The sequence below is a fragment of the Salvelinus sp. IW2-2015 genome, linkage group LG3 (genome assembly GCF_002910315.2).
Source record: "Salvelinus sp. IW2-2015 linkage group LG3, ASM291031v2, whole genome shotgun sequence".
Taxonomy (NCBI): Eukaryota; Metazoa; Chordata; class Actinopteri; order Salmoniformes; family Salmonidae; genus Salvelinus; species Salvelinus sp. IW2-2015.
Genome location: NC_036840.1, coordinates 14,376,155 through 14,391,593, shown reverse-complemented (window position 1 = coordinate 14,391,593; position 15,439 = coordinate 14,376,155). Strand labels below are relative to the sequence as shown.

Below are 15,439 nucleotides of genomic sequence, written 5' to 3'. Positions count from 1 at the left end.
CTTCCTCAGGGTGTGAACAGTCTTTAGACATAGTTTCAAGCTTTTATTTTGAAAAATGAGCAAGTTTATCAAACGCGTCAGTGGATAGACGGATGTTCCTCCATTAGTTCTTGCGCGCGACACTGGTTGCTCAACATTTTCTTTCTCTCCAGTATTGAATAGTTTACAGTCCGGTTAAAATATTATTGATTATTGATGTTAAAAACAACCTGAGGATTGATTATTAAAAACGTTTGACTTGTTTCTACGACCTTTACGGATACTATATGGAATTTTCGTCAAGCCTTGAATGACTTGCCTACGGATGGCTGTGGAATACTGAACATAACGCGCCAAACAAATAGAGGTATTTTGATATAAAAAAAATCTTTATCGAACAAAAGGAACATTTATTGTGTAACTGGGAGTCTCGTGAGTGCAAACATCCGAAGATCATCAAAGGTAAGCAATTAATTTTATTGCTTTTCTGGCTTTCGTGACCAATCTACATGGCTGCAATGTGTTCTTAATGTTTTGTCTAGTGATCGATAAACTCGCAAATGCTTGGATTTCTTTCGCTGTAAAGCATAGTTTCAAAATCTGACACGATAGGTGGATTAACAACAAGCTAAGCTGTGTTTTGGTATATTTCACTTGTGATTTCATGAACATAAATATTTGTAGTATTTTTTATTTATTTGGCGCTCTGCAATTCAGCGGTTGTTTACGAAAATGATCCTGCTAAAGGGATCCGTGCGTCAAGAAGTTAACACTGGGTAGATTCCAGTAGAAATGACATATATTTGCAAGCCAGCATAATGTGTTTTACAGTTAGTGTTGCAAAATGTACATTTTCCAGAAATCCTGGTTGGAAGATTACTCTTTGTGAAATTTTGCAACCCTACTTGCAGGCCTGACCTGTAAACTATGACTTTTTCAGGCCACTGTATAAGGCCTTGTGATATATGTAATTGATCATATTTGCCAAAGAACTCACTTGGCAAAGGCTACAGGAATGAAAATGAACAAATTCAACAACAATGTCTCTGTCACTAAGAAATAAAGTGATTTTTTCATTATTATTATTTTATTTAATCTTTATTTAAGTCGGCAAGTCAGTTAAGAACAAATTATTWTTTACAATGATGGCCGACCCCGGTCAAACCCTCCCCTAACCTGGACGATGCTGAGCCAACTGTGCGCTGGCCTATGGGTGGTAACTCTACAATTCATTCGAAAAGGCAAGGCACACTGGAGACAAAACTTACTGGGGGCGTTAAATTCAAGTTTACCTTTTTAAAAAATGCATTCGTATTACTCATATGAAGGTAGTACTGCTCACATCAGCTATTTAAGTTTCTTAATTTAATGTTTATAGGTAATTGGTTTCCTCAAAATGTATGAGTAGCCAGAACTTCTCCGGTTTTTACAGTGTAGGGTACTGTATTCTGTGGTGTGGAATTACAGTACCATTTGAAATACACAACTCCTTTAAGGTAATTTACTGTTACACCAAAGTTTCATTTGAATTGACTGTGTAATTGACCATTTACGCCTAAAATCACCCAGAGTGCATTGCGATTTATGGCAATTKACTGGAAATAATTAATAGAGTATATTGCTGTTAGTTGTATAATACTGTAAAAACAACAATATTTAAAAAAAACATTGGGCCTGTAATATGGGTCATATCTTTTGAACAGTTTGGGCTAGAAACAAGCTGTTTTCTATGTAGTAATGGTGTAAACATAATGGTTACGAAGATGCGTGTTTATTCACTATGGCACTGAGAGGCTGTGGTACAGCAAAGCCTAATCATTACAACAATTATTATATATATACTGTATATTTATTTTTTATTTCCTTACTAAAATAGTCTGAGCTTCATTCGTCTCACCTAACAGCATGAGGTTGGTGCATGAAACTGAACATTTTAATGTACAGTTGGCAGAGCTATTACTGTAAAGACATACAGTATGAGTAATTTTTACAAGMGGCTTCCAATAACCGTTAACAACCGTATTTTTCAGCATTTTACCCATAATGCAGTGCAATCTAGAGCATTAATTTTGTAAAAGACATTTAAGGTATTTTACTGTAATTTTACAGTGTTTTACTGTTGAAACTACATTAAAAAAGTCTTACAGTGTGTGCGTGATTGAAGCGAGGGGGGGAGGCTGCTTTTTCTCCCCAAAATGCCTGCCGTGAAGACTCCATCTGCTCCAGTCATTAGCTTTAAGAGGAAACCTTAATTCAAACTAATTGCGAGCGATGAACAGGTAAACAAACCACTGTGTTTTTGGGGAGAAGTAGGAGGGAGAGAAGAAGCGTTTTAATAAGTACGCTTGCTTAGGTGTACGTGGATGGGGTTGGATTCATTAATATGATCGTTCTGCTGTCAGCTGGTGTAGCTAATTCTGGGATGGAACTGTGGAAATGTCGGGATCTAAACTGACTTGGGAGCCAAGTCATGGCTTGTGGTGTAGTTAGTGAGCGAGTGAGTGAGTGAGCGAGTGAGCGAGTGAGTGAGTGAGCGAGTGAGTGAGAGAGCGAGTGAGCGAGTGAGCGAGTGAGTGAGTGAGCGAGTGAGTGAGTGAGTGAGTGAGTGAGTGAGTGAGTGAGTGAGTGAGGGTTCACACTGGGTTGAGGCTACACATTGGTGGTTGATGGAATTAGAATGACTACAATTTACATACCTATTCAAGTTAACATTCTGGTCATTTTAATTCCAAGTAGTTACCCCCACAATGTGCTTTCAAACATAGTGAGAAAGAATATACATTCTGTAAATAAAACTCACCGTAGTGGTTTTGACTCTGCCTCCTGGTTGTGTACAAGTCCATCCAGATTTATTGATTAACAGGTCACAGCCCTCATCTTCCAAACATGGGACCATCTGACACCACTGTTTAGTCCGGACGATACTAGCTGTGGAGTGAGGGAGGAGAGGAGAGAGATAGAGAGAGAGGAGGATAGAAAGGGAGAAAAAGAGAGACATGGTTAACCTCATTCGGAAGGGTCAAAACACTGTCTCAGTGTTTAAAACAATAAGCAGGTATTTATATTATTTTYAGATGCTATTTTGGTTCTTTAAACTCAATTGATTGAGGCACTAAAAATAGTATYCTTCTGGATATATGGCAAGATCATGTTAACTACTRAATAGTTAGCACACAGAGCCAGAGTACTATCAAATATTCTGCGTTACTGAAATCCGCCTGACTCGCTCACCCTACAGATGTAGGATCTTAATTGTATCACCCTGTTACAGGAGAACTTTACTGCAGTGTATTTGAGGTTAAAAAAAGGTTTCTGAAGTTTATAATTTCAAAGTTGAAATTTCAGACCTGATTTTCACCTCCAACAAATTTTTCAACCCCCTTTATCCACATAATAATTAACATTTCCTGTTGCTGCAGGATTATTTTCATGCTTTAGGAAACTGGCTCGAATTAAGATCCTACATCTGCACATCCAAAATAGTATCATTGATTAGCCACAGAAAGTGACGCTTTTTCTACATCAGCCCTGTCTGGGGTTGTCAGAGTTTGTGATGACGCACTTCTAAAACGTGTTCATGGGCAGAATCCTTATCGAGCTTGACTGTGGACTAATCAACGGATAGAGTACGGACTAATAATAAACACTTCTTCTGAAACCAACCAAATTGTCTGTCTAATCACAGAGCGTTGTATTTGAGGTAGGCTCTTTGGCGTAGGGACTTATCATATACAAAAGAAAAAGAAAAGCAATCTTAACAACAAGCTAAGCTGTGTTTTGGTATATTTCACTTGTGATTGCATGATTATAAATATTTTTWGTAATATTTTGCGCCCTGCAAAGCAGCGGTTGTTTAGGAAAATTATCCCGTAAAAGGGATCCGTAGCGCAGAGAAGTTAAGAACAAATTCTTATTTACAAGGACAACCTACTCCTTCCTCCCCGTCGGGGAATTGAACCCCAGTCCCTGCGCACAACACGGRGATTCTTTAGCTTATTTAACTAGCCCAGTACTGTGTAGCCTACTTTCGGCCGTCACGTTGTACAGTGCCATATTTTCGAATCCATCCTAATGGAAACACAGAGGGTTTTTCGTTTTTCTTGGAATATGAACACCATAATATTAATCAAATTAATCCCAAACTCTAAAAGTAATTGGAAAGGTAGATAYAAATGATTTGTAACATTGTGGTTACAATAAAGAATGTAAACAAGATGTAAACAAGATGCTGTGTTTTTATTTAAAGTAGTGATGGACAGCTGGTGACATTTTGAAAACAGGTTTTTAAACACTTGTAGCCCGATTAGCAGGACAATWKACTCTGTATAGCCTGGCTACTGTAAGTGTGAACATTCCGTGTGAACATCCCCCTACCTGCAATGTATTCGATGCGTAAGTACTCGATGCGTAAGTGTTACCTTTCTAACTTAAAACAGCAGTACAGTTTCTTCATCAACATCTTTAYGCTTTCGTTAATGAAATAACTACAAAAAAGACATTCAAAATGCAGATGGTTATTTAAACTACATTTTAGTTGCACTTCCACCCAACTTCACGACCACGGGTAAAAAAAAAACTTGCTGAGATGATCAGTGTATTTGTTGCATTGTAGTATCGTCAATTTCTCTAGCCAAAATGTCTTGATGGCCTCAAAAGTTTGGACACACCTACTCATTCCAGGGTTTTTCTTTATTTTTACTATTTTCTACATTGTAGAATACATCGCAACTATGAAATAACACATATGGAATCAGTTAAGAACAAATTCTTATTTACAAAGACAGCCTACTCCTTCCTCTCCATCAGGGAATTTAAGTCCTGTCTCCTGTGTGCCCCGCACGACATCGGGATTATTTAGCTAAATAGCCCAGTACTGTGTAGCCTACTCCTGACCATCACGTTGAACAGCGCCATGTTTTCYGTTCCATCCTAATGGAAACCCAGAGGGTTTTTCCTTTTTCTTGGAATAGAAAACCATAATAATAATCWAATTAATTAAGAAACATTTCTTAAAATCATTCCCATATACTATGTTCTTACAAAAACATTTAAAAATTCTCTAGTACAGCCACTATTGAAGGCWATCAAATGCTTCTCAAAGATGCCCTCTGGTGGTCAAAGTAGCACTAACTAGCATTAATGGTACCAGTGGTTGGCACTTAAATAACGTGCTATAGAATTCTGCGGCACCAKCAAGCTGTGCTGCAGTATGCTGCAACTTTTAAAAAGCTTATTTCTCTCAAATGTTGTGCACAATTTKTTTTATATCCCTGTTAGTGAGCATTTCTCCTTTGCCAAGATAATCCATCCAACTGAGAAGTGTTGGATATCAGGAAGCTGATTAAATAGCATGATCATTACACAGGCGCACCTTGTGCTGGGGACAAAAGGGGGGGAGGGTGCTTAGGAGTATTTTTTTCTGTAATAAAGCCCTTTTGTGGGGCCAACCCATGGTGCCCACCCATGGCAGCACCTCTGCCAAGTCATGTAATTTCCTAATATGAACTGTAACTCAGTAAAGAAAATGAAATTGTTACATGTTGCGTTTATATTTTTGTTCAGTATACAATTAAAAGATTACCCTATTCCTCTATGGCAAAGATATGTCTCCCCTTTCATCTGTKTCTGGTGTTAGCTAGTTGCTTGCTAGCTAGGTCATCAGCCAGCATGGAACAAAAGGGGGGAGGGTTGTTCAAAACTCTGCGCAGTTGTCAAGTGAACACATCCGTCAGTGCTGCTGTGAAGAGCATCACAAGTGACATGCCAAACGATGATATATATATATATATATTAGAGAGAGAATTGATGCAATTTCAATGTTGCTTATCACCAAATTTGCTTGAGATGATTTTACTGCAACACTGCTCACTGCATCCAAGTTGCTTTACATAGGCTTTTCAAAAAGCTGTCAGTCAAGGCGAGCTCATAAATATAAGCTCCCTGCCCACTCAGAATGTATTTTGAAACATCCTGGTAGTTAGTCATGAGAGAAAAAGTACTTTTCAGAATGACTGTTCAGGACCTTTAACACTGTCAGTGTTGCTTTAACACTGGAKAATTTGCTGTGTGCCTATAACTTACAGAGGTCACCTTGAATATATATTAGAATCGAGCATAGATCATAGAAGCAATCCCCTCCTACCCATGAGACTAGATTAAACAAATGTACTCTAAAAAAATATGTTCTGTGAAGCTTTACAATGATGAATGTCATCCTAAGAGTAAACATTGCAAAACACTCATAATTCTCATAGCCATATTCTGCAATCGATTAAAGCATTTTTTTACTTCTGAAATGTTCCTTTGTAATAAGCTAATTGTATCAACACAAACAACACTTGATCACAACTCAACAATCAACTCAGGAGTGTCGTAACATAACACGCCTTCAGACAAAAGGCCTAATCAGTCCTAACGTTGGATCTAATAGAGAAATGTAGAGAAACAGTAATCAAGGCTCAATGGGATCCGCTTTAGGCCTGTTTTCACATTGCGTCGTGTCACTTTCGCTCCCTGTGCTGTGGTTGTTCACACAATGACCACACAAAAGCAATCAATTATGCCCCAGGACAGGCTTCTTGCTTCACATTCACATCCATGCACGCTCGCTCGCATGCACAATCATACACACACATGCACACGCACATTCACATTCAAATCAAATTGTATTTGTCACATGCCCCGAATATAACAGTTGTAGACCTTACAGTGAAATGTTTACTTACAAGCCCAACTTCTTAGGGTTAGCCCTCTTCTTTTTTTTTTTTTTCGCCTAACATGACATATCAAATCTAACTGCCTGGAGCTCAGGCCCTGAAGCAAGGATATGCATGTTCTTGGTACCATTTCAAAGGAAACACTTTGAAGTTTGTGGGAATGTGAATTGAATGTAGGAGAATATAACACAATAGATCTGGTAGAAGAAAATACGAAGAAGAAAAGTACAGTTTTTTCTACTACCGTCTTTAAAATGCAAGAGAAAGGTCCCAGTTCTAGTCATCACTCTGGTTGTAATTCCGATGGTGTCCACAGATGTCAGCAGTGTGTGTGCAAAGTTTCAGACGGATAACTTGAAGTATGAGCAAACTACATGACATTTAGTGTGAAGTCACCCAGGAACATTTGGGCAAATCGTGAAGGAGACATTTGCATTCATATTACATTTTTCTGCAAGAATATCATAAAATCTGTATACTTGGACTTTGATTTAGCTTTTCCAGTATTAGCAGCCATTATATAAGTTCAACATTTGCAAAACCACCAGTTTTCATAACTTCATAACTCTGACCCTGATTGGTGCTTATTTGACAAGGTCAGAGTAGTTCAAGTGAAGACYGCCCGCGTCATCAGCGTGCCATGAAGGMGTCGTTCTCTGACCARATTTGGTGTCCTATAGGATATACTACACCCCTAATGATATAGTGAAGTCTGGTTACGTTCTAGGATCTCTGACCATGATTTTACTGGTTGAAACAACGTTTAGGGTTAGATTGTCACAGATTCCTTTCTTTGCAATTGAACGTGTGGAAAAACAAAATTGATCGTGCATGCTATATGGACCTTTTTAAGATATGAAAAAGGATTTTATCTAATAAAACAAAACTTCATGTTATCTCTGGGACCCTTTGGATGATAAATCAGAGCAAGATTTCAGAATGTAAGTACACATTTCACCTTCAGAGGTGAATTTATCAAACCTATCGCGGTGAAAAAAGTGTTTTGTTGTTAGGAGCTCTCCTCAAAAAAAGCATGCCATTTTTTCGCAGTAATAACTACTGTAAATTGGACAGTGCAGTTATATTAACAATAATTTAAGCTTTCAGCTGATATAAGACACTTATATGTACCGACATGTGTTGTTTCTCTAAAATCTGCGATCGTGACACAAGGCGCTGCATGATATACAATATTATTACMTCAATTACCTTGACTAACCGGTGCCCCCGCACATTGACTCTGTACCAGTACCCCCTGTATATAGCCTTGCTATTGCTATTTTACTGCTGCTCTTTAATTATTTGTTACTGTTAGTTTTTACTTATCTTTGTTTTACTAATCACTTATTTTTTCATAAAACTGCAATGTTAGTAACACTAATTAAAGTGACTATGCATAGATAATAAACAGAGAGTAGCAGAAGCGTAAAGGGGGGGCAATGCAAATAGTCTGGGTAGCCATTTGATTAGCTGTTCAGGAGTCTTATGACTTCGGGGTAGAAGCAGTTAAGAAGTATTTTGGACCTAGACTTCACACTCCGGTACTGCTTGCCGTGCAGTAGTGTGACAGGTTAAAGGAAATACTAATAACCTGTTATACATTAAAAAGTATTAGTAAAATCATAGATGTGAGGATCTTAAAACATCTAAGTTAAGAAGATCATGCATTCAGTATTAGTTGATAGATTGATAACATTTATATAATTCTGTTAAAATCCGTCAAGCATACAAAGGGTACGAATTGTGAGAGGAATGTGTAAACGTTATGTGATTACTTTATTTTGTCGTGGATAAAAGTGTTAATCTGTGATCTACTAAATGCTCTTAATCTATGAGCCTGAGATCGATTGCTCTGGTCTCCACTCAAGTTCACGGAGAATTCGCGGTCTTTTTCTCATTGCACTAAACGTTCCATGAGTAAACATTCCGTATCACGCTCTCGTGATTCTTTCTACCCTTTTTCAGGTACGTTATTGATGATTAAAAAGAGTAATTTAAATGTAATAACTTGCTAACATGTCAAGAGGGTTTAAGGTTTGTTTTAGTAACATATGAGGAAATTAGTTAAGTTTGCAGAGAGTAATATGAGCCGTGCTCGGTTGCAGCTAGCTTCGTATGCTAGGTACGGCTTCGTACTGCCATTTTATGTCGATTGTGAATGAACCTGTGCATTGTTAATAAGATATTTTGCGGTGATATTTGTGTAATGGTTTTTCAAACACTTTATTGCCTGTTGATAAATTGTGTTTTGGTTTACTGAGTTAAAGCTTTGCTTGACAGTTATATTGAAAATAGTATTTGTTTCAGTGATGTACAGTGTATACTGTTATGATTTGAATAAGCCTTGTACCCTACAAAACTCTATTTCCTGTAGATCTGTTATTCTGTAAAATGTGTTACTTTTGTAAAATGATTGCACTAAACGTTCCATGAGTAAACATTCCGTATCACGCACTCGTGATTCTTTCTACCCTTTTTCAGGTGTAACAGTAGCAGAGAGAACAGTCTATGACTAGGGTGGCTGGAGTCTTTGACAATTTTTAGGGCCTTGGTCTGACACCGTCTGGTATAGAGGTCCTGGATGCTTGGCCCCAGTGATGTACTGGGCCGTACTCACTACCCTCTACATTTAGGGCCCCCGCCAGCCACTAGCAGTCATAGACAGATCAATCAATCCCATACAAAATGCTGAGGTGCAGTTCTTGATGGATACGTTTCAGGAGAAAAAGTAATCGAGCTCAGCCCTTGGAAGAAAGGAAAAAAAGAGAAAGTGTCMATTCACTGCAGGTGAAACGGGAAACATGTTGGGAGTCTTTCTGAAGGACTCGCCAAGACAGACAACCCTCAATTGATAAAGACATATTGTGGAGTCTGGTTAATATGGTTTGCATCCCAAATGCCAACCTATTCCCTATACATTGTACTACTTTTGATCAGAGCACTATGGAAAAGGGTGCCATTTGTGACACGGACATGGTAATATTGTAGGTCCTTCTGGTTTGTTTGGAAGCCTCACAATGATTGTGATAGCATGTTAGCTCCAATGAATAATCCAATCTAGGATACAACGAGATGAAGGGGCCCTGCTCTGCTAACATTCGACCATGGGATTAAATTACAAGGCACAACTCTACACACGGTTTATCTCCTGTAGTACACCACTAACACACCACCCGCAAGCATGCACGCACACAGGCACAACACACACCACACACCACTAGCAGCTCAATGAGCCATCCGACAACATTTGAATCAGATTCACCCTCCATCTGTAGCACCCTCCACATGTCTTGATGCCATTCATTCTACTCTCTATCTTCTGGCATTCCTGTTACACTATCTTTCCTTCTTTCTGTCTATAAAATCAAATCTAATTTTATTGGTCACATACACATGGTTAGCAGATCTTAATGCGAGTGTAGCAAAATGCTTGTGCTTCTAGTTCCGACAGTGCAGTAATATGTAACAAGTAATCTAACAATTACCCAACAACTACCTAATACACACACATTTAAGTGGTGAATGAGAATATGTACATATCGTATATGGATGAGTGATGGCCGAGCGACATAGGCAAGGTGCAATAGATGGTATAAAACACAGTATATACATGTGATATGAGTAATGTAAGATATGTAAACATTATCAAAGTGGCATTATTTCAAGTGGCATTGTTTAAAGTGACTAGTGATCCATTTATTAAAGTGTCCAGTGATTGGGTCTCAATGTAGGCAGCAGCCTCTGAGTTAGTGATTGTTGTTTAGTAGTCTGATGGCCTTGAAGCTGTTTTTCTATCTCTCGGTCTCAGCTTTGATGCACCTGTTTTGACCTCGCCTTCTGGATGATAGTGGTGAGAACAGGCAGTGGATCAGGTGGTTGTTGTCCTTGATGATCTTTTTGGCCTTCCTGTGACATCGGGTGCTGTAGGTGTCATGGATGGCAGGTAGTTTGCCGTAGCAGGCTGATACAGCCCAACAGGATGCTCTCGATTGTGCATCTGTAAAATTTGGTCAAGGTTTTGGGTGACAAGCCAAATTTCTTCAGCCTCTTGAGGTTGAGGAGGCGCTGTTGCACCTCTTTCACCACGCTGTCTGTGTGGGTGGACCATTTCAGTTTGTCTGTGATGTGTACGCCCAGGAACTTAAAACGTACCGCCTTCTCCACTGCTGTCCCTTCGATGTGGACTACCAGCAGTATTGGCCTATACAGTATACCATGTAACCAGGGCAAGCTGTGTTATGAAATAAAAACACTCCTCCCTTCTCAGCCCAGTCCAGTAGATGTAATTTGGTTGAGGGAAGGTACTGTATCTGTGGGTGAGTTCATGTGGCGGTGATAAACGGAGGAATAACATCATTACACCCACGGTGGGACACTATCTCAGTGAAATGGTACATCACACTCATGTCAACAAGCCTAAGAGGTCTGAGGTGATAAATCCTGGCTAACATAGAGAGAAGAGGTGATTCTCTGGCTGGCAGGAAGGAGAGAGGTAGGACGTGGAAATGCTCATCTACCAAAGCCTGGGATAGGATGGGGATGGATACAGCAGGAGTCTCTGTACTGATGCTAGATCTGCTCACATGATTATAGCTCGGAACCATCTATTATAGCTGATAGGGCCAGAATCAGCAGTTAAAGTCTACATCTGGAGTGCTGCTGATGGTGCACCACCAAAAGTAATGTTTCAATATGACATGGCTCTCCCTGTCTTTCTGTTATCTGTGTCTTTCTACATCATACACACACACTGACTTAAATGCACACATCTCTTAGTTGTCCCCTTTTCTGAATCCATGCCCAAGCCTCCAACCACTCCTCACCATCATCCTCACCCTCAGTCCCCAGTCCTGGCCTTCTGCCTACCGGCTGCTCTTCCACATTGGCATTGTCAGCAGGCCCCTGCTCAGCAATGGCAGCTCAAAGACCATTTTAAGTAAATGTAGTGTGTCTAAATTTCACACAGTCATTTACAAACACGTTGGGCCCTATTGTCAGTCCCCACTCCTTTCCTATGGGCTAAACACCTAAACGGCTAAACTTCCACCCCACAGCAAAACACACACCGAACACAAACTGAACACACACGCACACATTAACACTTGGAAATTTGGTTTCATCATCAAAATCCCCTTTCATGTTTCTTTAAACTGTAGTGTCCCAAATTGTACCCTATTACCTATACAGTGCACTAGATTTCACACGCCCTGGTCAAGGARTAGAGTGCCATTTGGGACGAACAGGGTATCTCACTCATTATCTACCACGCTCCTATGCTATAAGCAAGACACACGCTCTCTGGCAGGTTCCTACCTCATCCAGTATGTGTGTGTTCAGTTTCTATGTGTGTGTGTTGTGTCCATGCATGTGTGTGCGTACATCTTCGCGTGTGTGTGTTCAGTGGTCTATGTGCTCTCGTGTGTGGGCTTTCTTTTGTCTGTGTATGCATGTGTGTACTCAGACTGACTCTGCATCAGGAATAAACAAATCCTAGCTTTGTAATTAGCCACAAGTCAGTCACTCTCTCTCTCTCTCTCTCTCTCTCTCTCTCTCTCTCTCTCTCACTCAGTCACTCACTCAACTTTGAGAGGCTGTGATAACAAGATAGCATGCCGACACAGATAGCGATAATCCTTGTTTTCTTATGCATTTAATGGTGGCCCACGCATCTCTGGAGAGGTGTATGTGACAACTTAGGATCTTAATGAATATTTTATTATTATTGATATCAAGGATATGAAATACTGTATGGCGATACCATGTGTGCAAATAAGGGAATACTGTAAAATGCAGGCTATTACATACAGTTTGATCGTCACGTCTACTCCTACTCACAAGATCATGATTTTCATCCTCGACCATGAGATGGTAGGGTTGTGACGTTGAAGCCAAGGGAGGCCGAGGATAAAAATCACAGACTGGGTCCCGAAAGCCGGAGGACCTGCTTCCCTGTCCCTTGTGGTTCCACGTCGGTTGAGAGTCCTGTGGTTTCCCTTCAGCCCAACATCCCGGAGGTATACCAGGGCCTGGGGGAGGTATTTTCCAAAACTGCACCATCTGTCTCCCTCCTCATCACACCTGGGACTGCACCATCGACCTGCTTGCAGGCTCTGCGCCCCCACGCAGACGCATCTAACCTCTGTCGGTGGCTGAAACTCAGGCCATGGAGGAGTACATCCATGAGGCGCTCCAACAAGGTTTCATTCGCATGTCCACTTCTCTTGCGTCAGCAGGTGTCTTCGAATTCTCATACGCCCATGTATTGATTACAGAGGACTCAATAAAATCACCACCAAGTACCGTTACCCTCTCCCGTTGGTGCCGGCAGCCATCGAATAGCTCCACGGGCCTGGTTCTTTACCAAATTGGACCTGCGGAGTGCATACAATCTCATCCGCTTCCAGGAGGAGGATGAATGGAAGACAGCTTTTAGCACGATGTCTGGTTACTACGAACACTTGGTGATGCCATGTGGCTTAGCCAATGCTTCGTCAACGAGGTGTTCCGGGACATGCTCGGACGCCAGGTGGTCATGTAAATCGACGACATCCTGGTCTACTCGGCTACCTTGTAGGATCACATCACTCACGTCCGAGTAGTCCTGGCTAACCACCTGTTTGTCAAGGCTGAGAAGTGCCAGTTTCATCAGGAGGCTGTTTCCTTCCTTGGCTACCAAATCAGCCCGCAAGGAGTGAAGATGGACGTCAAGAAGGTAGATGCGGTCAGGTCATGGCCAGTCCCAACCACCATAAAGTTACAAYGGTTTTTGGTGTTTGCCAACTTCTACCGCCGTTTCATCATGAACTTCAGCTCCATCACCGCTCCTCTCACTTCTCTCCTCAAGCATGGTCCCCGTAGGTTGGAGTGGAGTCCAGCAGCTGACGAGGTTTTCCGCCTACTGAAGGAACATTTCACCTCCGCCCCATTGCTTAAACACACAGATCCCACGATAACCTTTGTGGTGGAGGTGTACACTTCAGAGGTGGGCGTGGGGACAGTTCTGTCTCAACAACAAGGTAATCCACATAAATTGTATCTGTGTGCKTATTTCTCTAAAAAACTGTCCCCTGCAGAGAGGAATTATGACGTCGGTGATCGAGGGCTCCTGGCGGTGAAGTTGTCATTAGAGGAGTGGAGACACTGGCTGGAGGGCACCAAGGACCCATTCGCCATCCTCATCGACCATCGGAACCTGGAGTACATACAGACAGAGAGGAGGCTGATTMAGCGCCAAGCAAGGTGGGCCCTGTTCTTTACAAGATTTGACTTCACGCTGACCTATCACCCAGTTTCAAAGAACACCAAAGCCAATGTCTTGTCCCGTCTTTACGAATCGGTAGAGAGTCCTGTCCAGGATGCACCCATAATCTCTTCCTCTGGAGTCGTAGCCCCTGTGGTCTGGGAAGTAGATGTGGACATCTGCCAGGCTCTAGAGAGGGAGCCCACACCCACTACCTGTCCTCCTGAGCACATCTACGTTCCCACGGGGATAAGGGATTGGCTGCTGACCTGGGCGCACACAGCTGTTGTCACTGGACATCCAGGTATTTCTCGCACTACCCAATCTATCTCCGAGAAGTATTGTTGGCCTACCTTGGCGCAGGACGTTTGTCGCTACATCAACTCCTGTTCCATATGTGCTCAGACCAAATCCCCCCGGCACGCTCCAGCAAGGAAACCCTTTCCCCTTCTCCTACCTCAGCGTCCCTGGTCTCATCTATCCATTGACTTTGTCACTGATCTCCCCTCCTCTGACGGTTTTACCACCATTTTGGTGTTTGTGAATAGATTTTATAAATCCTGTAATTTCATCCCTCTCTCTGGTCTCCTTACTGCTCTCCTAATGCACTATTCCAGCAGGTCTTCCGACATAGTGGCCTTCTGGAGGACATTGTCTCCGTCCGTGGCCCGCAATTCACATCATGGGTATGGAGAGCCTTTATGGAGAAGCTCAGGGTCACGGTCAGCCTCACTTCCGGGTATAGGCCTCAGTCTAACKKTCAGGTGGAGAAGATGAACCAGGAGCTGGGGAGATTCCTGAGGAGTCACTGCCAGGATCGGAGGGAGAGTGTGCCCGATTCCTTCCATGGGCGGAGTATGCCCAGAATTCATTACATCACTCCTCCACCGAGCTGACTCCCTTCCAGTGTGCTCTGGGTTTTCAACCGGCACTGGCTCTGTGGACCTCGGGCCAGACTGAAGCGCCTGTGGTTGAGTGGTTCAGGCGTGCAGGAGTAGTGTAGCACACGTGAGACTCCAGCCCGCCGTTCACCGTCAGAAGGAGTAGGCAGACCGCCACTGCAGTGAGACTCCCGTGTTCTACCCTGGGGATCGTGTCTGGCTCTCTACCAGGAACCTCCCACTCCGCCTGCCCTGCAAGAAGCTGAGACACCGGTTTGTGGGGTCGTTCAATGTTCTCTGTAGGGTCAACGAGGTGACATATAGGTTACAGCTTTCCAGGGACTACTGTATCTCCCCTTCTTTTCATGTCTCTCTTCTCAGGCCGGTGGTTCCTGGTCCCCTGGTTGATGCTGTCCCCCACGACACACCTCCAGCCCACACTTGGATGTCGAGGGAGCTCCCACCTATGCCGTCAGATCCCTACTGGACTCCCGACGTCTGGGGTCAGCTCCAGTACCTGGTGGACTGAGAGGGGTACGGCCCAGAGGAGCGGTGTTGGTTCCGGTGGAGGACATTCTGGATCCCAACATCATCCGAGATTTCCATCTTCGCCCCTGCTCCTC

At 42.2% G+C, this 15,439-nt stretch overlaps 1 protein-coding gene across 2 annotated transcripts in view; it reads right to left on the bottom strand.

The window, feature by feature from the left end:
• LOC111951301 (chemokine-like protein TAFA-5) overlaps positions 1-15,439 on the bottom strand; it is a 201,047-nt gene that overhangs the window by 33,234 nt on the left and 152,374 nt on the right. For both annotated transcript variants that reach the window (XM_023969362.2, XM_070434704.1), the window contains exon 3: positions 2,780-2,907. In XM_023969362.2, the coding sequence (XP_023825130.1) occupies positions 2,780-2,907 (128 nt within the window). The remainder of the gene's footprint in view (positions 1-2,779; positions 2,908-15,439) is intronic.